General features: G+C 36.8%; 1 protein-coding gene across 2 annotated transcripts in view; it reads right to left on the bottom strand.

The window, feature by feature from the left end:
• LOC106876653 (tyrosine-protein phosphatase vhp-1) overlaps window positions 1-22452 on the bottom strand; it is a 95411-nt gene that overhangs the window by 52624 nt on the left and 20335 nt on the right. For both annotated transcript variants that reach the window (XM_014925269.2, XM_014925270.2), the window contains exons 2-4: window positions 9345-9895; window positions 8759-8869; window positions 3323-3497 (exon numbers count right to left, since the gene is read on the bottom strand). In XM_014925269.2, the coding sequence (XP_014780755.1) occupies window positions 3323-3497; window positions 8759-8869; window positions 9345-9491 (433 nt within the window). In that variant the 5' untranslated portion in view covers window positions 9492-9895. The remainder of the gene's footprint in view (window positions 1-3322; window positions 3498-8758; window positions 8870-9344; window positions 9896-22452) is intronic.

Below are 22452 nucleotides of genomic sequence, written 5' to 3'. Positions count from 1 at the left end.
GTGCGGGTGGCACATAAAAGACACCATTTCGAGCGTGGCCGTTTTCGTGCGGGTGACACGTAAAAGCACCCACTACACTCTCTGAGTGGTTGGCGTTAGGAAGGGCATCCAGCTGTAGAAACTCTGCCAAATCAGACTGGAGCCTGGTGTTGCCATCCGGTTTCACCAGTCCTCAGTCAAATCGTCCAACCCATGCTAGCATGGAAAGCGGACGTTAAACGATGATGATGATGATGATGATGATATATATACATATATATATATATATAAAAATTTAGGCCCCATTTCTAAATATTCATTCTATATTTTAATAATCAGTGTTAAATTTAAATACACATGATTCGTGTACAGGTTACTGGAATGCATACATACATACATGTGATGTATATAAAGTTTTCTAAGTAACAGAACAGAATATAAGAATAGGAATGGTTTATAAAACTGAGAATTCTTTACTAAAGGGTCGTCCCTGTGCCACTAACTTGGGCAGATGACCCTGTTGGAATGGAGTGGTAGACCCAAATCAACCAGACTGCCCTCTGCTCAGGCCTATTTGCAACAAAATGCTAAAGGTACCTGGTTTAGCAGCAGGTGATGGTGCCGAACCAGACAACAGAATAAGTCTGCCGTCGTTAAGTGATGTACAACAATTTATGGTGATTAGAATGAGAATAATTAAGACTTGTTCTATGAGGTTAGTAACTGTACAGTAGCCTTGGGAAGAAAGGAAGGAAGAAAAACTAAAAGATTTACATGATTTCGTTCTGCTCAGTAAAGAAAGAAGACAAATTATTTTTTCCACGTGCATTACTTGAAATAATAAGGGAAAAAAGAAATCTTGAAAAATTATGTAAATAAATAGCATCAGAAACAAAGTATAGCACGAGAAGGCATAAAAGACGAGGAATACATGAAAGAACCAATAAATAATGGTGAACTGATTGGAAGAAAATCAAAGTAGGAGGAAAAAATCAATATCACTTTCCGAGCGATATTTAAAGTTGATTGAATCCTCAATGTTTGTCCTTCTCCGCTAAAAACAGACAAAAACTACTTTGGCAGGAACCATTTAATGAGGATTTGAGAAGAATTTCTGTAAGATGGCGGCATTAATAAATGTCAAGGTCATATGCTGTCTGAGTCATCGTAGCCTTTATTTTATGCTCAGGTCAGTAATCTTGTTAAATTACCGGTTATATACTGGGGTTAACAATGCAAAGAAACTAATTTTCATTTTCAAAGTAAAAATTATTAAGAAAATTAATTAAAATCAATCAAGCTAAATTAGGGAAGAATGTCAAAATAGAAAGAGAAATAAAAATTAAGATTTCTAGTTAACTTATGCTTCACAAATAAAAAAAAATAATCCAAAATCCATTTGAGAAATATCTTTTCTTTCCTTGAGTTTTTCCTTTTTTTTTTCTCAATAGTAAAAAATTCTTAACCTTTAAAGACATCTCTGCAACAAACTTTCCAGCAGTTCAGAACAAAACATTTAGATGTTGAAAAACGAGCAATTATGATTTAACATTTTCAAATCATGTGTTCTTAATCACTTTAACTGACCGAGAGCTAAACAGAGTGTCTCCTTCACCTGGTCACCAGATCTACTAATAATTACAGCCAAATAGCTATTAAATCATATACCCTATAGCCTTAGGAAATAATAATAATAATAAAAAAAGGAAGCAAGGTAGGACAGAACAGGTAATGTAGTTGTAGATACAGTATTTCTTAATCAAATACAGGATGGCCATGGATGGAAAACTGTTAATCATTAATCTGCAGCCATCAGGACTAACCTAGGGCTAAAAAAACAACTCTATACAATAAATGAATTGTAGGTTGGTTAAGATATGTCTGGTACTTATTGTATCGGTCTCTCCTTGCCAAACTGCTAAGTTAAGGGAACATAAACAAACCATCACTTGTCATGTAGTGGTGGGGACAAACACAAAGACACACAGATATATATACATACATGTGTGTGTGTGATTTGTGTGTATAATATACACATATATATATACATATATATATGACAGGCTTCTTTCTGTCTACAAGATCCACTCCCAAGGGCTTGGTCAGCCTGGGGCAAGAGTAGGAGACTTGCCTCAGGTGCCATTCAATGAGGGTGAACCCAGAACAATGTGGCTGAGAAGTTCTCAGGAAGAATTAGCATGACTCATCTTGACTCAGTGTTGTGGTGTGTGACAAGGCATTACCTACTGAATTACAGGTACAACCCATCCTACACAGTTCCCACCAAGCCATGCTGACTCAGCCTCGGGCTGACTCATGGCTTCGCTAAAAGACACTGGGCTCTCAGATGGCACACACTCACACCGAACCTTAAACCCGATTGTTGTCAAGTGAATTTCTTAACTATCTGCCAGGGACATGCCACCTGGGTAGGCAAGGTAGGCAGTGCCTACTTTGAATAAAATAGATCGATAGCAACATTTTCTTTTTATGGCAAAATATGGACCTAATTCAATAAAATTATGAAGGTTAATCTAATTACTATGCATAAAATGCAAAATATTTTACTTTTGTAGATTAGGGAGGCATAATTTGCCCCTGCCTTTCAATCTCAATATTATAGCTATGCATAGTACTTGGCCAGCTCTATTATCATTATCATCATCATCATTATCATCATCATCATTATCATTATCATTATTATTATTATCATTATTATTATTATTATTATTAGCAGCATTTCATTTGTCTTCACATTCCAAGTTGAAATGCTGCTGAAGTTTCATCCTTTTGAAGCCAATGGAATAAGTACCAGATGAGCACTGGGGCCAATGTAATCAACTAGCCCCTTTCCCTAAAATTTCACACCTTTTGCCTCCAGTAGAAAGAATTATTATCATTATTATTATTATTATCCCTTGAAGGTCTTCCTGCTCCAAACTTTTTTGTTTTAGTTTTGTCATCTCCCTTTATTTTTACTCACATCATTTTACATAATCTCACTCTGTATTATTCTGTACAGTCCCCAATCTTTTCGTTAACCCCTGTGGTTAATAGCGAAAGCATTATTATTTTTATCATTAACATCATCCTCATTATCATTATTATTATTATCATTATTATTATTATTCATAAATAATAATAAAAATCATTAGGTAATATGTAATCTAATTAGGCAAATTATTTTCGAGATACCATTTAAAGGATAAAAGATTTATTTAAAGCATTTTTATAAATGGATTACAATATAATTATTATTATTATTATTATTAATAAGCCTGTAAGTAGGAAATATTAAAAAAGAGAGAGAGAGAGAAAGAGACAAATTTAGGATTGCACTTACCTTTTAGAAGTGTGACACTTTTGTAGGCAGAAGAAAGTTTTTGCAGTAATACAACCAAGAAATTGTCCCCCGTCAAATAGGCTGGTTCCTCAGTGCATTGGTCATAGACAATAATTTCGGCATTCTCATCGGCATCAATGTGACATGTTTGAGCCAGCAAATCTTTTATGTGAACCTAAAATTTAACAAAACGTAAAACTTAACAGAAACATCGTCATCACTTTGCTTACATACATCATACAAGATGTCATTGAAGCAGAATTTTCTATGGCTGGATACCTTTCCTGTCACCAGGCCTCACCTGTTTCCAAGCAAAGTAATATTACCAGTGGCAGACCCAGGGAGAAAGGGGAGATGCTGAGGGGCACATGCCCTCCTCAAGAAAAGAAATATGCCCTTCTAAATAATGCTATTAATACCCTTTCCTCCTGGAATTGTATTCCCTTCTGACCTTGTGCCCTCTCTTTGTAAAATTCCTGCGACTGCACCTGATTCCCCCTTGTTTTTTGAAGACTAGAGGAGAGCATAATGATAATTATTGATCTCAGCTTTGGGGGTCCAATATCCTTACACCTTGTCCAGACATGCTTTCAAAGAATCACAGCAAACATACTGACACCAAATGCACAAACAGAAACTTTTAACATCTTTTATTTTGCACTTTTTTTTTCAGTAATTGAACTGTGGCCATGCTGGAGCATTGCCTTGGAAGGTTTACTCAAACAAATCAGCCCCAGCACTTGTTTCCTTTCTGTTTTTTCTAAACCTAGTACTAATTCTGAGGTCACCTTTTGTCAAACTGCTAGGTTACAGAGAAGTAAACAAATCAACACCAACTGTCAAGTACTGGTGGGAGACACACACACACACCAGTAGACCCTACACACACAGACATCTATATATTTCTGCACACACACACACACACCTGTAGACCCTACACACACATATCTATATATTTCTACACATACACACACACACACACACACCTGTATATTATTTCTACACATGCACACACATTCGCATACTGGGGCCCAAATGATCCTTGAAAACCCCAGAGGGTGATGTTCCAGTTCGACAGCAATCCAATAGCTGAAACCAGTCAGAAAAGTGAAGGAACATTCTAGAAAGAATGGTAGTTGAAGAATATTCTGAGAGATGTAATGATATTGAACCCCAAAAGATGAGATAAACAAACTGAGATCGATAATTACCATTCTGTTCTCTTCTAGTTTTCAAAAAACAGACAGAAATATTAAAATAAAAAAATGAGAAATAAATAAAAACAAGTGAAACCGAAATAGGAATTAATTTGAAGATGGGGGTGGATAAGGGAGGTTAGGTCACCAGGGTTGTTTTAGTTTACTTTTGATGTAGTTGTTGTCTATAGATAACTTTCAGTCTTATTCCTATGATAGATTTTTGTTGATTGAAGCCTGATTCCGTCTTTTATTGATCGGCAACAAGTGCAGGTGTGATGAAATACTCTTTGAACTTTAAATAAAGAGAATATGTCTGCAATATTAATAATAATAATAATAATAATAATAATAATAATAATAATAATCAACTGGGGAAGAGTTTCTTCCAAAAGAAAATTAATGAGATGTCAAATGAGTCCAAATATACATGTGTGTGTGTGTGTATGTGTGTGTGGTGTGTGTGTGTGTGTGTGGATCTGTAGTAAGAAGCTTGCTCCCCAACCGCATGGTTCTAGGTTCAGTCCCACTGTGTGACACTTTGGGCAAGTGTCTTCTTTTATAGTCTCGGGCCGACCAAAGCTTTGTGAATGGATTGGGTAAATGGAAACTAAAAAAAACCTCTCTCTCTTTGTGTGTGTGTGTTTGTCCCCCACCATTATTTGACAACTGGTACTGATGTGTTTACAGCCCCGTGACTTGGTGGTTCAGCAAAAGAGACTAACGGAATAAATACCAGGCTTATAATTTTTTTTAAATGTACTGGGGTTGACCTGTTCCACTAAAAATTTTTCAAAACAGTTCCTCAGAACAGCTGCAGTCTAATGACTAAAAAAGGATAACCGTTTAATTATGATGATGACATTAACATAATTATGTTAATGAGTTGACTAAAAGATCTTAATTCAAGATTCAGTTCCTAGAAAATAATCCAAAATACCATGTTTTATATGCAAACAACTTTCAGATAATGGAGTAGAAAAAATATTTATTCTTGATTTTAACATATTTAAGATTCTTTTACATAGAATAACTTCCAACTTTAGTGAGACAACATTTGGTAAGGTGAGAATTAATAAAAGTGAAAAAAATATAAATCAATGTCTTACAACTGAACCAAACCAATATTATGCAAAGACAAATATTTCTTTAATAAATAAATGAAAAAAAACACACACACTTCATGAAACATTTGTAAAAATTATCAAGATACAAAACACATTTAATCTATATTATTAATAAACATATTCCATTTATATTGATAATAAAGTAATGCAAAAATATTCTTAAAACAACAAAACAAACAGAATAGATTTTCTTATCTAAAAAATATCATTTTTTTAATATCTTTCAAAACTATCGAGACTATACTATCCTTTTAACGATAACCTCTCATCGTACTTACTATACCATGTCTTTTTTGATAGCGTTTATAGAACCTACTGTACTATATATCTTATTAATGATATCTTTCATAGTACCTACTCTTCTATATCTTTAATCATATCTCTAGTGGTACTACTATTCTACTATAACATTTTTAATAATCTATTAATACTTCAATACTCTATTTCTGTTATGGTATATATTTGGTACACCCTGCTGGGTGGTTGGCATTAGGAAGGGCATCCAGCTGTAAAAACCCTGCCAAAAGAGACACAGAAGTCTGGCACAACCTGGGGTGATAGAAGAAGAAACCTGCCCCAGGTGCCACAGGGTGAGATTGAACCCGAAACTACGTAGTCGGGGAAACAAAGTTCTGAACCACACTTCCACACCTGCACCTAGTGCAGGCTTCCACACAGTTTTTCCATCTCTCGGATTCACTCACAGAGCATTGATTAGCCCAGGACTATAATGGAAGACAACTGCCTAAGGTACAACAGAGTGGGGACTGAACTCAAACCCACATGGTTGCAAAGCCAACTTCTTGACCACACGACAAGGCCACCACTTTAGACCAACGACAAAAACTCACAAGCAAAAGAATCACGTTCAAAGCGACATCTCTTCTGAACGACACCAAAAGTTAAACAATAGCAAGGATTATTATTATTATTATTATTATTATTATTATTATTACTGTTATTATTTGAAGGTGTGTTAACTGGTAATAAAACAATTGAAGGCTGTAATTTGGCATCGAGCTAATGAATAAGTATCAGCCGGGCTTAAACAAGCCGTCCATTCTGCGACATACAGTTAGCCGGCCTCTCGACAAATGCTAATAAATAAACAATGTAATTTCGTGGAGAACAGAGAGATAGATCCACTATTAAATAGATTACTAAGAGGGGAGGAGGAGGAGGAGACGGACAGGACTGTTTGTTGTGTTGTGTTGAGAGAGAGAGAGAGAGAGCGGTGGAGTTGGGGCTGGGTGTGTAGAGTGAGTGTATAGCGGCATCAATGAGTCACACTGACTTAGATGACAGTCTGCTTTGATATTTAGCTCGTTTCATTGTTAATTACTTTAGTAATTGTTGGTTGTATAATTGGTGACAGTGATACATCAAATTTTGTAGTAAATTATAATGTAAAAATGAGACAAAACGGTCTTGTTAGTAAACAACAACTAATAATAATAATAATAATAATAATAATAATAATAATAATATGGGTTTTGTATATTTGTATCCCATTGTCACTTTGATAGCATGCATTGCTCTCTCACACAATAATGATGATGATGATGATGATGATGACGATGATGACGATGATGATGATGATGATAAATGCCCTGATGTAGTAAGCACCAGGCAATGGGTCTCACAGCTTCTGCTCTTAACTGATTGGAAGTGTTATCATGTACATGTTTTGTTTTGGTCTAAAGCATCGATTCTCAACCAGGGTCCCTGTGTCCCTTGGTGGGGGGTGTCCATATAAGGTTTTCTTGTTAAAATTAGTTATGCTTCTACAGTACATGAAATATTAGGTGTAGAAACTCTGCCAGACCAGACTAGAGCCTGGTGCAGCCATCTGGTTCACCAGTCCTCAGTCAAATCGTCCAACCCATGCTAGCATGGAAAGCGGATGTTAAACGATGATGATGATGATGAAAATACAGTACGGTTTTCTTTTATATACAGCGAATGGCTATGAGTGTCCAGCAGAATAGAATAGGGATCGAAAGGGGTCCATAGACAAAAAATGGTTGAAAGGCACTGGTTTAAACGATGGACTACAGCAAATATTCTGCTCAATACCAGAGAGATTCGTTTGTCAGTTGCTTGACCATAACCAGTTGAGTATGTCCCTTGGTGGCCAAAGACCTGTGCATTTCTGATCCTGAGAAGGAGCATAATAGCCATGCGTTGAGAGGGGTTCTTTAGGGTTTGAATAATTCACCCCTGGAAACATGGGTGTTTCATTCATCATCCTCAAACAACCCTTATTCAGAGACCTTTTGAGCAGGATGGCTACTAGACCTGAAGAAAATTCTAACTGGGCCCCAACTTGCAAGATCATGCGCTGTTTATCTTGGTATGAGGTTACCATGTCATGCACATGTGGTTGTGATGCCCATGCCAGGTGTACCTTTATCAGACGGGTAGTCATGATGGCTATATTAGGACTTGTTTATCTGTACCCCAGCATCACTTTGATGTCATGCACTGCTCTCTCACCCCAAAATAATGATGATGATTAGGCCAGAAATTTTGAGGGGAGGGGCTATTTGAATACATCAACCCCAGTACTTTCATTGACCCCGACAGGATGAAAGGCAAAGTTGGCCTCATAAAAGAATATCTTGGTTTCATTCATTCATCCTTCAATGCGGTTGAACAACCAATCCCAACCAGTCGGAATTCACAGTCAGAATATGGGTTGCATTATTCATTCTTACAACTGCTGAATAAGACACACAATTCACAAGACCTCCATTCGGATGATTTTCCTGGGTCGCTATCTCACCCTTGAATGTCAATCCATCATGGAGTAACTTAGTTACAGCTGTGTGGGCTGGAGTCACATGAAATGAAGTGCTTTGCTCAAGAACACAATACACAGCCAGTCTGGGAATCGAAACCTCATTCTCCTGATTGTTAATGCAACATCTTAACCACTAGACTATGTGCCCTCACAATCTTGATTCCAGTTAGTTTTGTTGCCAACTGTTTTTTATGACATGAAACCTTGCACGCAATATTTTCAACCCAAAAGTTGTTGATATTAAACAAAAGCCGTCAGTAATCTAAATGACAATAATAACAACAAGAACAACAACAGGAAAATATCTCACCTTATCATGCTGTAAACGTCTTTTCACCAGCTTAGAGCAACAGACATTGACTGAGTGACGTATATGGCAGGTGTTAAACTCCAGAAATGAGCGGCTGTCGATAATAAGTACCTGTAAAGAGAAACGTGAAGGAAGAAGCTGTATTGATATTCAATTTCCAGACAATCTAGAATCACAGAGAATGGTAATTACATAGAATCTGAAACAGAAAATGTAAATTTTTGAAATGGAAACATGCAAATTGGAATAACTCTTAAAACTCCATCAACCAATCAATGCCAGGTCAAAGAAATTAATTTTAAACGATGATAATTAAGATGTTAATGACACCGATAATGAGGATAAACAAACTGCCTCGTCTTTTCATGGTGCTGGCATGACTATGTGGTTTAGAAACTTGCTTTGTACCCACATTGTTTCAGGTTCAAACCCACTGCCCAGCACCTGGAGGAAGTATCAGCAAAGTATAGAGGAAATCCTTTATGCTAAATGGTAGCTCAGTAATGTGGTGAATGAGAAAAAGCATGCCAGAAATTTACTTTGTAGGGCAACAACAAAAAATAAAAGAGAACTTATTGTAACTTACCTTCTCTAAAAGATTCGATATTATTTCTACTAATCCATGGGGTTCCATCAATTTCCATGGAACCTCTTGTGTGACTAAGTTTTGGTCAGTGTCAGTGACTTGGACAGAAGGTTCACTGTCCATAACTTTCAGTGGCAGAACGCTCATAGTGTGACAGTCCGGTTTGGGAAGCTGAAGCTAATAACGGGAACAGAAGTGATAGATATGGACATTGAGGAACAACAGCGAAGAGCTGGAAAGGAAGGGATTAAAGGAGAACTAGCCCTCATTGTTAGGGAGGAGGGTTCCTGACCAAACCATACTGGTGATATTACAGGAAAACAAGGTAATAACTTAGGTTTTCTGAAGCTCTCGTCCTGCATACTGGTTTTGCGAGTTCTGTCTCAAGATAACATTTCCGTGGCTTATTGTTTCATTCTCAAAATTCTGTGTGGCTGGTTGAAGAGTTTTCTTTAAATTAAAATCTGAAATCATTGACATCTTGGAGATTGGCATCTTGATAGGATGCTAACATGGAACTGAGGTGAATCACATGTGAAGTCCGTAGAATTCTGAAATAGTCATAAAGATGAAATATTCATAAAAATAATGAAAGACAATTTTTTAAAAAAAACATGAAAAAAATAGCAAAAAATTCCAATGGAATCTGAAGTTAGTTTAAAGAATATGTGTTTACAGATAGGTAGTAGTAGTAGTAGTAGTAGTAGTAGTTTATCTATTTTCTATAGCCTCAGGTTCCCCCATACGCGGTGACTAAAACTGGGTAGATGGCTCATTAGGTGAATTGTAACTGCAGTTCAAAATATACAGCCTTTGTTATACATTGGATCGTGCTGGTTCTGCAGCCCTTTAGCATTTAAACCAGCCATATCTGGCCCAAATATTCTACCTGTTTTATGTTCAAACAGGGCAGATCCAGCCTCTCACACTTACCTTACAATGCCATTCTCATAATAAACAATCATATCTTTGAAATCTCAAAGCTACATGACAATACAAGATTTCTTTTTTTTTAATATAAATAAATGAAGCTAACATTTGACAGAATCATCTGAATGCTAAAGGGTTAATGTATGTACACAGTTTGATCGGCCAGTTGCTGCAGTATTTGTCCCAAGATAACATCTCTTATGGACATGCTACATTAAAATTAAAAAGATTTAAAACGTTTTTTTTTAATATTTGACTTGATCGGTGTTAAGTTTCTCTGACAAAAAAATGAAAGAAGATTTGTGTCATTTGTGTAAGTTATGAATAAATTACACACTTGCCATAATTGAATTATCTCATAAAGTCTATCTATTGTTGTGTCACAGCTCACTGCATATACATAATATATTTCCAGATGGAGAAGTTAAAATTATGACTACAGACACACGTCATGTTAATCCCATTCACAAAAAAACATTTCCTTCACAACTAAACACAACACTCAGAGTATCAAGTGTGACGAAACACAAAACGCCAAATATACTACTTAAAGAACTCATAGTACCACATTTACAAAAATGACTATTACTAACAAAACGTAGACTCTTATTAGTGAATGCTTGGCTGCACCCCCTACAAAGGTTTACAATGTTTGGCAGTCATTAAATGGTGTCGATGATGTCACTGGTAATGACAATATCATCATTTGTCATTTTCACATCCTTTTTCCCATGCGGGCATACATTAGCTGAGCCTCAATCACGACAAGTTGCCATTTGTTGGGTTTCTTAGTCATCTCCTTTGTAAGGTTCAACATTCTGAGATTAACTCTCACCACTTCTTCCCATAGCTTCTTCGGGTCTTCCTCTTCCACTTGTATCCCCAGGCACTCCTTTACTCATCTCTTGTCATCCATACTCATTACCACTCCAAAACAATGCAATCCTTTCTCTTATACACTACGTCCAATCCCTCTTACACTCGACACCCTAGTTTTCCTCTCAGTACATTCTGTGCCTCTCGGTCGTTCATTCACATAAATGTTACACACCCAGTGAAGCAAGGCTGCACCATCTCTTTACAGTCTTAACACATTCTCAGTATATGAGGGGTGCTGAAAAGTCGCTGGCTTTGGGTAAAAGAAAACACAGGAAGATCAGTTAATTATGATTCCATTCAACACATTCCCCTCTCAGATTCACAAACTTATTGCAGCAGTCCTTCAATTTTGTCAAACCCTGTAAAAAAAAAACTCAGAAGACTGGGCCTCCAATCAGGCCTTTCATGAAACCCTTAGACACAGGAACCCCGCTCATACAGTCACCTTGTCTCACTGTCACCAAGCTTTCCATTTTACACACAAACATCATTCAACCTTGGCTCTCAGCATCAAATACGACAGTGGGACACCAACTGATCGTCCAGCAGTTGGTCCCTTCGTCTTTAGGCTTCTGGTATTTTTTATTTTTACTTGTTTCACTCATTAGACTGTGACCATGCTGGGGCACAGCATCGGAGAATTTTATTTGAACAAATAGACCCCAGAATTTTATTTTTCTTCCTTTTACATTTTTATACAATTATTTCTATTGTCTTTTATTCAATTTTATGGTTAAGGGATTACAAAGCTCATATATCCTAGTTGGATCTAGATCAAGGTTTTAGTTCGTTATTAGTGTCAGTTCATTAGGAATTTAGTGATTACAGGAGCAGTAATTGGCTTGGCAAGTAATTATGTTATAGCGGACTTAAGGCACACACACACACACACACACAAATATTAGTTATAAATCCACCATAACGTAATTAGTAGCAAACACCTGAGCCCCGATAAAAGGATTTTAATGAAGATTGGGTCTTCCTCTTCCACTTGGATCTCCAGGCACTCCTTTACTCATCTCTTGTCATCCATACTCATGACCACTCCAAAACAATGCAATCCTCTTTCTTATACACTACTTCCAATCCCTCTTGCACTCGACACCCTAGTTTTCCTCTCAGTACATTCTGTGCCTCTCGGTCGTTCATTCACATAAATGTTACACACCCAGTGAAGCAAGGCTGCACCATTTCTTTACAGTCTTAACACATTCTCAGTATATGATGGGTGCTGAAAAGTCCCTGGCTTTGGGTAAAAGAAAATAGAGGAGGGTCAGTTAATTATGATTTTATTCAACATATTCCCCTCTCACATTCATTTACATCCCTGTAACTTAGTGATTTAGCGCAGTTTGTTCAACTGAAATCCTTCAAGGTGGTGCTCCAGCATGGCTGCAGCTAATTGACTGATACATGATGGAAAGATACATGATGAAATAGAAATAGTTTGAGTCACCAGCAGAAGTAAACATAAAAAGAGTTGTTGACAAGTTAGAGAGGGAAATCCCAACAATAAGGATGTTGGAGTGATTTAGAGTGAAGAATGATGGAAGTGACAAATATTTAAGTGTTAAGAGTTCATTGTTCTCATGAAATGAAACACTCATTCACAGACATAAATACAGTGATACCTCACAGAACGAGTTTAATTCTTAATTCGTTCAATGACTGAGCTTCTCTTACGATTTACTCATTTTACAAATAAATTTTCCCCCACTGAAATTAACTAAAATATAATAAATCCGTTCCAGAACCCCAAAACCACTCAAAAATAATTTTTTAGGGGTTTTAAAACAGAAAGAGTGTAGTTACAAGTAAAATGACAATTATAAAAAAGAGAATATAAAAGAAAATATGTAAACTGGTTTTATTAACTGAATTACCTTAAAGATGGGACGTTTTGTGTGCTCATACTGTCGATTTCCGTTTGTACTTCAAGAAAAAAAATTCACACGAGCCTCAGCTCGAACAGCAAATTACTCATACAACAGGACACTCATACTGTGTAGTTCTGTGAATATTTCAACACAGCTAGGGTGGTGAGCTGGCTGAATCATTAGCTCGTGGGCCAAAATGCTTGGCTACGTTCTGAGTTCAAATTCTGCTGAGGTCGACTTTGCCTTTCATCCTTTTCAGGGGTCGATAAAATAAGCACCAGTTGAGCACTGAGGTCAAAGTAATCGACTTACCCACTCCCTACAAATTTGTTGGCCTTGCGTCAAAATTTGAAACCAATATTTCAACACAACACCTCAGTTAATCTTTCATGCTCCATCTTCACCATTTCTCTCTCTCTCTCTCTCTCTCTCTCTCTCTCTCTCTCTCTCTCTCCAATTGAAGCAGTCATATATCTCCTCTGCTGCAAGACACCTGTTTCTGTCCCTCTGCTCATACTCTAACCCCTCATCACCTGGCACTGAGCCACCTCCCTCGCTGTTACTCCTCTCAGTTGAGGCAAAGAATCTTGTGACCCTCCACTAGTGCTGGTGCCACATGAAAAGCACCCAATACACTAGGTAAAAATGGTGTTAGGAAGGGCATCCAGGTGCAGAAAACAAAGCAGACAGGTGCAGTCTTCTGACTAGCCAGCTCCTGGCAAATCACCCAACCCATTCCAGCATGGAAAACAGACGTTAAATGATGACGAAGTGGAGGATATAAATGAATGATTAATTAGAAAATACATGAGCATGGCTGTGTGGTAAAAAGTCTGCTTCCTAACCACATCATTCTGGGTTCGTTCCCACAGCATGCCACTTTGGGCAACTGTCTTCTACTGTCTCAGGCTAACCAATACCTTGTGAGTGGATCTGGTAGATGGAAGCCGAAAAGAGCCCATCGTTTATGCATGTGTGTGGAGCGTTTGTCGTTGTCTCCAACTACCACTTGACAACCATCATTGGTTTGTTTACATCCTTGTAACTTAGAGGTTCAGCAAAAGAATCTAACAGAACAAATGCCAGGCTTTAAAATTATAAGCATTGGGGTTAATTTGCTCAGCTAAACCCTTCAAGATGGTGCCCCAGCATGGCCACAGTCCAATGACAAAAAGAAGCAGGGCAAAAGAAGAACAAAACTACCATATTTTCTGACGTACATGTCGAATTCTTCATTCCAAGATTTACAGAGCAAAACGATAGGTGAACGTCTACACCAAGACAACTTTGAAGGAGGATACAAAATTCCACGTGAAATACAGCAGGATTTGGGAAAACGGAGATGAGGTTTCAATGTTTACACCATATATTATGCTGACTTATATGTTGGAAAATACAGTAAACAAACATAAACCAGGTGGAGAGTGATAAGAAATAGTTTCAGATTCATTATATCTCAAGTATTAAATCGAGATATTGAGAAAAAAAAAAAAAAAAGAAATTGCTTCAAAATGTTGTGAAACAGGTTTGGCTATGTGGTTAAGTTCACTGCAGAATTCAGAGCCACATGGTTCCAGGTTCAATCTGATTGAATGACACTTAGGTCAAGTGTCTACTGCAAGAATCTCAAGATGATCAATAGTATTGTGGGTGGAATTTGGTAGATGAAAACTGTGGAAGCTTCTATTTTGGAACATAAATTATCAAGAAATTTAGATGGAAGATTTTAATTTTGATCACTTTAACCCTTTTGTTACCATATTTCTGTTGAAATACATGGACTTTGTTTCAAGTAATTTTGAAAATAATGAAGAATTTAGTAAAACAACTTTGTCGTTATTAAGCTGGAGTTTGGATCATAAAATTCACTTTAGAACTGGAAACTTGTATCATAGGCTCAGAAACAGACAGGTTGGTGTCAAAAAGGCTTAAAGCTGTGACTAATGAGGGGAAACCAGAAAAATAAACAAAGGAGTGATAACAGGACACATAGACATAAGCAAACAAACAACAAAATATCTATACAAAGCAACAGGAAAAAAACCAGTTTTAAATTAGAATGAATTCCATTTAAAAATGGGCTCATTGTTCTACATCTTTTCATTGGTTTTCAAAGGCCATATCCTGCTACGAGCAAATACAACAGGATATTCAGACAGAAAAACCCTTAAAACATCAAGAATACCATCAAGATGCTAAATACGATTTGTGGAATTTGTAATTGCACGTATTTGGTTGATCCTGAGAGACCTACTCACTACTCAATAAACTGAACGAAGAATATCAACAAGAAACTAACAGTAAAAAAAAAAAAAAACTTTTCAAATGATAATAAAACTTGTACCATGAGAAGTTAGTTATAAATTTAGAGAGTCAGATGTTATGATACTGCAATCAGAGACAGGACGATATTGTCAACATGGCAGTCGACAACAGAAACACATAGGTTGTTGTTATTTATTTGCGAAGAAACAACTAAAAAGAATTATTTATATTTGAAAGACGATGGTAGCTCAATGTTTGTAGAGGATAATTTAAAGTAAAGTAGCGAGATAGATACGAGACATAAGATGTTGAAAGGCTGCGTAAGGTGTAACCCAATACTTTAGATGTTAACTAGACTGTGGCTGCAGGTATTCCTGGCAGACGATTGGTGCATCAACACTTCCTGTACTTTCAGTTCACTGATAAAATAGATAATACAATAATCCAGATGTAAAAATAATGGTCTGCAACAATGAGTCATAAAAAGTACATCACAAATGTTGTTACCCACGTTACATAATCAGCATTGAAAGGGAGACAGTGTGACAAAACTGGAGATGTTCTTACATCAGACAATAACTTCTCACCACACACACACACACACGAATGAACATGTATATATTGAGAACATTCAGAGTTTCTAAGTGTTTTTTTTTTCTTTCTATCCAGTGTGGGAAGCCTCGTTACACTTAAAGAGCAGCAACTCCAGATATGTTTCTATCTTATTTGACCTCTTCAGCTAAGCATAGCTGTCTTCAGCTAAGCATAGCCGTGCTCGTTATATTAATGACAAGACAATCACTGTACTGATGCACAACCACATACTTAGACAGGTGTCGACAAATTATCATAACAAGCTAAGATTCTCTCTGCTGCACCTCACAAGTTTTGTTTTAATAAATTGGACAGCTTTCCTCACCATTTCATTAAGCAAGCTGACTACAACAATCTAAATGTGATATAATGAAACATAGTCTGATGAGAGTGAACAGTATGACACAATATCAGACTAGAATATGGTGTATCTTGTGAGGAGGATCACTCAGAAGCATTTGAAGAGGTCACTTGGTTCTAGAGGTCCACTTCAAGGCTACAGCAATGAACCGATATGACCAAGGCTACAGCAATAAAAAAATTCTTCATGCTAAAAAATTGGAACAACATGAAACAGCATTATTGTTATAAGTGCAATGAATAAACAATGGAAGATGTCATTGTTGAGTCATTGTTTTTAAAAAAGACAACAGTCTGAGGTACAGGCATGGCTGTGTGCTAAACAGTTTGCTTCCCAAACACATGGTCCCAGGTTCAGTCCCTCTTCGTATCACCTTGGGAAAGTGTCTTCTGCTATAGCCTCAGGCCAACCACAGCCTTGTGAGTGGATTTAGTTGATGAAAAATGAAAGCTCATCATGTGTGTGTATTTGATACAGGGCAGAAGGAAACTCTTTGGTTCCATCATGGACAAATTCTCATGTGGCAGCACAATAACATGTAGCTAGACCACAACGTTATGTTTGGTGACAGGCAAGACATAGCAGTAAAAATCTTGACCCCCTACCTACCAAAAAAAAAAAATAATAATAATAATAATGATAATCCTTTCTAATACAGGCGCAAGGCCTGAAATGTTGGGGAATAGGATGAATCGGTTACATCGACCCCAGTGTCCAACTGGTACTTATTTTAGTGACACTGAAAGGATGAAAGGCAAAGCCGACGACGGCGGAATTTGAACCCAGAACCACAGGCGAAATACTGCTAAGCATTTTATCCAGCACACTAACGGTTCTGCCACTTCATTGCCTTAATAATAATAATAATAATAATAAATAAATAAATTGGAAGAAAAACACAAAGAAGGATTGGCAGTTTTTTCGGTTCCTATAACTTTAACTGATGAAGGAATATGGCAGGTGCAAGGTTGTGAGACTCATTCAACCACTTCTGATGGAGGAAAAACAACAAACACAAATGACGATGATGATGATGATGATGATGATGACGACGACACTGACGGTGATGATGATGATGATGATGACGACGACACTGACGGTGATGATGATGATGATGACAACACTGACGATGATGATATCTAGTGATGAAAAGAACCAGCAAACTTTGAACTATCGATAACATCTGAATATAAATACTTATATGCACTTATAGATTAGACTATTTATAAATCGTGTGTGTGTGTGTGAGAGAGTCAATTTAACTAGATGAAAGAACTGATGTTTATAGCTTTAACAGTGACAGAGCAACTGAAAATAAAAGATCTGAGGCCAGATACACTGACATAAAGTGACTCAGTGAGGAAATGGGTTGAGTTATAAAACCAGACTCAGTAGGAGTGTGTCAGCGTATGCCATGGCAGTGCTTTCAAAAATTCCCAATTCATATCTGTGAGTTCTGAATAGACAAGCCCCAAAACACACACTGAGTCTTCTAAGTGAAAATGTTTTTCTTTAGTTTTGCAAAGCAAACCGAAATATACAAAATGTACAAATATATAAAAATATTATTAAATCTACACCTATCTGTGGCCATTAAATCATCATCTTCTTTATTATCATCACAATTTAACATTTGTTTTCCATGTTGGCATCGGTTCGATGAAGCTGGCAAGTCAGAGGACTCGGCTGAGCTCAACTATCAGCTTCAGCATGGTTTTTATGGTTGGATGCCCTTCCTAACATTAGTTTAGCAATCGGTGGATCTGAGATCAAGAATCGGGACTAAAACACTTGTATTTTGGTAGAATCTTATTAGTCATTATAAAAGATATCAACAGTACCCCAGGAAATTCCTCAGCATATTTTGTGGTCCAGTGTCAGCCAAAATCATCCCTCCATTCAGTAATACCATGTCATTTCCTTCATAATGCTTTCATTTCTTAAAAACCTTCTCTATTCTCTTAGGTATTGTTTCCTTTTCCAGCCTATTTTCTCATCCTGGCTTGCACAAAATATTCTTGCCTAACAATCCTCATTCTTTCCCTATTACCTTCAGCTTTCTGGTTCATCATACAACATTTGCGTACACGTCCACACATTAAAAAAAAAAACACCCCAAAAAGGTAAAACAGCAGACACACTAAAGATGATAGTGGCTTAGTTTCGATAGAATATGTTAAATGACCTCTGAATGGATTATGTCAAGAAAAAACATAACAACACCTGACCTTCAAAATGTGAAACAACAACAGCAACAATAACAAAAAACCTGCCAATTTTCATAGAAAAAAAAAATGCCTGACCTTAATATATTCCATTCACAAGAATACTAAAAGCAACAGTGAGTTCTCAGAACATTCTTTTCTAACCCCTAAAATACTCCCTTTATTTATTTATTTATTTTGTATTTTCTTTTTTACATAGCTTCCAATTACATGTGTGAACATATAAAGAGATACCCTAAGGAGAGACGATGACGACAACCAGACAGTATGAAACCACTAAAGGTATTTGAGATTCACAGCTAAGATTAGCCCCCCCCCTCCACGACTGCTGCTGCAGCTGCCGTTGCTGTTTGCTACCTGGGAACAAACTACATGATGAAGACAGCAGAAATGACAGTTGATAAATCACCCCTATCTCTTCTTCAAGTCTATTCTCACACAAACATCATATTTACACAGTTGAACATTCAAAGTAAAGAACTATAAGCATGTGTTAAACAGATGTGACATAAGCAATCAAATTATAATCAATACGATAAAGGCGAAACATAAAAGAAAGACGTAGGTGTGTGAACCTTTTTTTCAATACCCAAATGGGGAGCCATCAACTTTATTGTAATTTAAGAAATAAAACAAAAGTAGCCATGGTAACAGATTTTGGTTTTTGTCAAGTTTGATAAGAATTAAATGCAGAAATATTTTTCATCAAAAAACTTAAATATTACATTATCATTACAATATATATTATATATAATATATATTATATTATTATTATTATTATTATTATTATTATTATTATTATTATTAAGGCGGCGCACTGGCAGAATCGTTAGCACGCTGGGCAAAATGCTTAGCAGTATTTTGTCTGTCTTCACGTTCTGAGTTCAAATTCCACCAGGGTCGACTTTGCCTTTCATCCTTTTGGGATCGATAATTTAAGCACCAGTTACGCACTGGGGTCGATGTAATCAACTTAATCCCTTCTCCAAGTAGAAAGGATTATTATTGAGGGGAGGGGGATAGTTGATTACATTGACCCCAGTACTTGACTAGTACTTAATTTATCAACCCCCAAAAGAATGATAGGCAAAGTCGACCTTGGTGGAATTTGAACTCAGAACGTAATGACTAAGCATTTCGCCCGGTAATAAAAATAATAACACACACATTCACACAGACTTCTGATGTTTGCTATTAAAGAGATGGTGACCCAACAACAAAACCTGTACCTCCATCATGCACAATCTTTTATATTCTACACGCAGAAATTCCATAGAATGGAAAATGAGTCAGGAATGAGTACAAAAATAAAGTTTCATAACTAATACCGTTTCCATTCAAATGGCAAAAATTTGCAAAGAATGAACATTTAAAAAAAAGAAAAAAAAATTGAACATATATTTATGTTCTTTAAATTTGTCATAGGCAGATTTAAAAAATAATGAATTTCTATTTAAAACCAAAATTGTATTATCTGAGAATTATTTGCTAAACTACAAAATAGCAGATATCATCATCGTCATCACAATCATCACCGGTTACATCAAAATATTTAGCGTTCTGACTAAAGTGGGCTGGCAGAAATGTTAGCACGCCGGGTGAAACACTTAGCGGTATTTCGTTTGTCTTTACATTCTGAGTTCAAATTCCACTGAGGTCAACTCTGCCTTTCATCCTTTCGGAGTCGATAAATTAAGTACCAGTTGCATACTGGGGTCGATCTAATCAACTGGCCCCCTCCCCAAAAGTTTAGAAAAGAATATTTTACAAGCCTCATGAAGGGTTTTGGCAGATAGAAATTGAGAGGAGTTCATTGTGTGTGTGTGTGTATGTGTGAGTGTATGTTTGTGATTCCTTGTCTTGATGTTGTATGACAACTGTGAGAATCACCAACTGACACGGTGGGGTGGAGGGGGGAAGTGTCCTTCATTCGCAGTATTCCATGGAAGCATGTCCAGCCATGGGGGAAATATTACCTTGCTTGGAAACAGATAAAGGTTGGTGAAAGGAAAGGCATCCAACTGCACAAAATTGGTCTCAACAAATTCCGAACGACCCGAGCAAGTATGGAAAAACAGACGTTAAAACAATGACGATGACAATGTTGATGACGATGACATATCGATGCATACAACAAGTAGTTGTATATGTGAAATCTATATCCTGTGTGTGATATTACTACAATATCATCTGTCTACAAAGCAATGCTCTGCTATAATTTAGACAGATAGATTTAAACGATTCTTCAGCAATTTAATCACCATCATCATCACTCAAATTAAAAAGGACACACATCTGTGATTCCCCTGTATTTTCAGAGATACCTTACGTACATACATACTTATATACATATACAAATACATACACGTACATATATATTACACACACATATATATACACATATACAAATACACACACACACATATATATATGTATATATATATATATATATATATATATATAGTTACAAATACATACACACACACACACATATATGTGGGGGGGGATACAGGCAGAGGGAGAGGAGGAAGAGAGAGAGAGATAATGAGGGAGGGAAGGATTTACAACTGCAATGAGCTTGTTTTTTCTTGTTACACCTTAGAAAGAAACAAAAAAAAGCACAATAAAAAAAAGCATACAAAAAAAACCCTACATTTTTTTTTCTTTTTTTCTGTCAGTTCAATATATTTTACAAAGCAAAGAGGTATCAATCAGGCTGGCTGAATGTTAATAAGCTTAGATGATAATCCAATGGGTAAGTGGATGTCTTTGGTGTAACAGGTGTAAGAGGATGAGAGAGAGAGAGAGAGAGAACGGAGGTTGTGTGCGTGTGTGAGAGTGAGGGGCTGGCGGGAGGAGAGGTGAGAGTAGGAAGGAGTGATGGACATGCAGGCATACAGACACACGGACAGACGGACATGCACACAGACTGACTGACTGACTGGTAGTAAGTAGAAATGTATTAGTTTTGAAAATAAATAAATAAATAAATAAAAAAATCTATCAATGAAAGAAACCTACGTAAAAAAGAAAAAAAAAGAAGGAAAAAAAAAAACGAAAAAATATTCATTCAACATTGGTTATCAGCTGCTGCCAGTGGAGCTCCAGCAATGCCTGCTATGATATCTGCTCTGCTTGGCCTACTATGATGACTCATTCGCAAGACACACACACACAGAGTACAAACATTAGTTGAATCATCAGCTGCTAGCAAAATAAAACGCACACACACACACACACACACACACAGAAGAACCACTACGCAAAGTGTCTTAATGGCGATTTCACCTTCCTAGATAGTCGACGCAGGTACATGTGAAGGATTTATCAAATTAGTGCAGATATCTTTCTCCTTCCTTCCTTCTTTCCTTTTTCTTTTTGTTATCTGTTTCTCCTTCCTTCCTTCTTTCCTTTTTCTTTTTGTTATCTGTTTAAATTATTTTATTAAAGTACCGATAGACGTAGCTACAGAGGATATGATTCGGTTACCTGCTTTTGTTGTTTTGAAACACACACACACACATCAAAGCAAGTTTCGAATTCATAATATTTCTAATATATGAATAATAAACAAAACAATAAAACGTGTGTGTGTGTGTGTGTGTGTGTGTGCACGTGAGTGCATGTATGTTTGTGTGTGTAAATGTATCCATATGGAGATATATGTCTGTTTTATGTGGGTGCATATGTACCTGAACACAGATACGTGTGTGTGTGAATAGGGGTTTATATGTGTCAACTCAGGCATGTGTGTGTGTGTGTGTGTGTGTGTGTGTGTGTGTGTATTGTATAGGTGCAGGAGTGGTTGTGTGGTAAGAAGCTTGCTTCCCAGCCACATGGTTCTGGGTTCAGTTCCACTGCGTGGCACCCTCGGGCCAACCAAACCCTTAAATGGAATTTGGTAGATGGAAACTGAAAGAAATCCGTCGTATGTATATATATATGTGTGTGTGTGTGTGTGTGTTTGTATGTCTGTT

Source organism: Octopus bimaculoides, chromosome 15, assembly GCF_001194135.2.
Source record: "Octopus bimaculoides isolate UCB-OBI-ISO-001 chromosome 15, ASM119413v2, whole genome shotgun sequence".
In the NCBI taxonomy this organism is placed as follows: domain Eukaryota; kingdom Metazoa; phylum Mollusca; class Cephalopoda; order Octopoda; family Octopodidae; genus Octopus; species Octopus bimaculoides.
The sequence above is the reverse complement of the archived record's forward strand: the minus strand, read 5'-3'. Positions and strand labels throughout refer to the sequence as shown.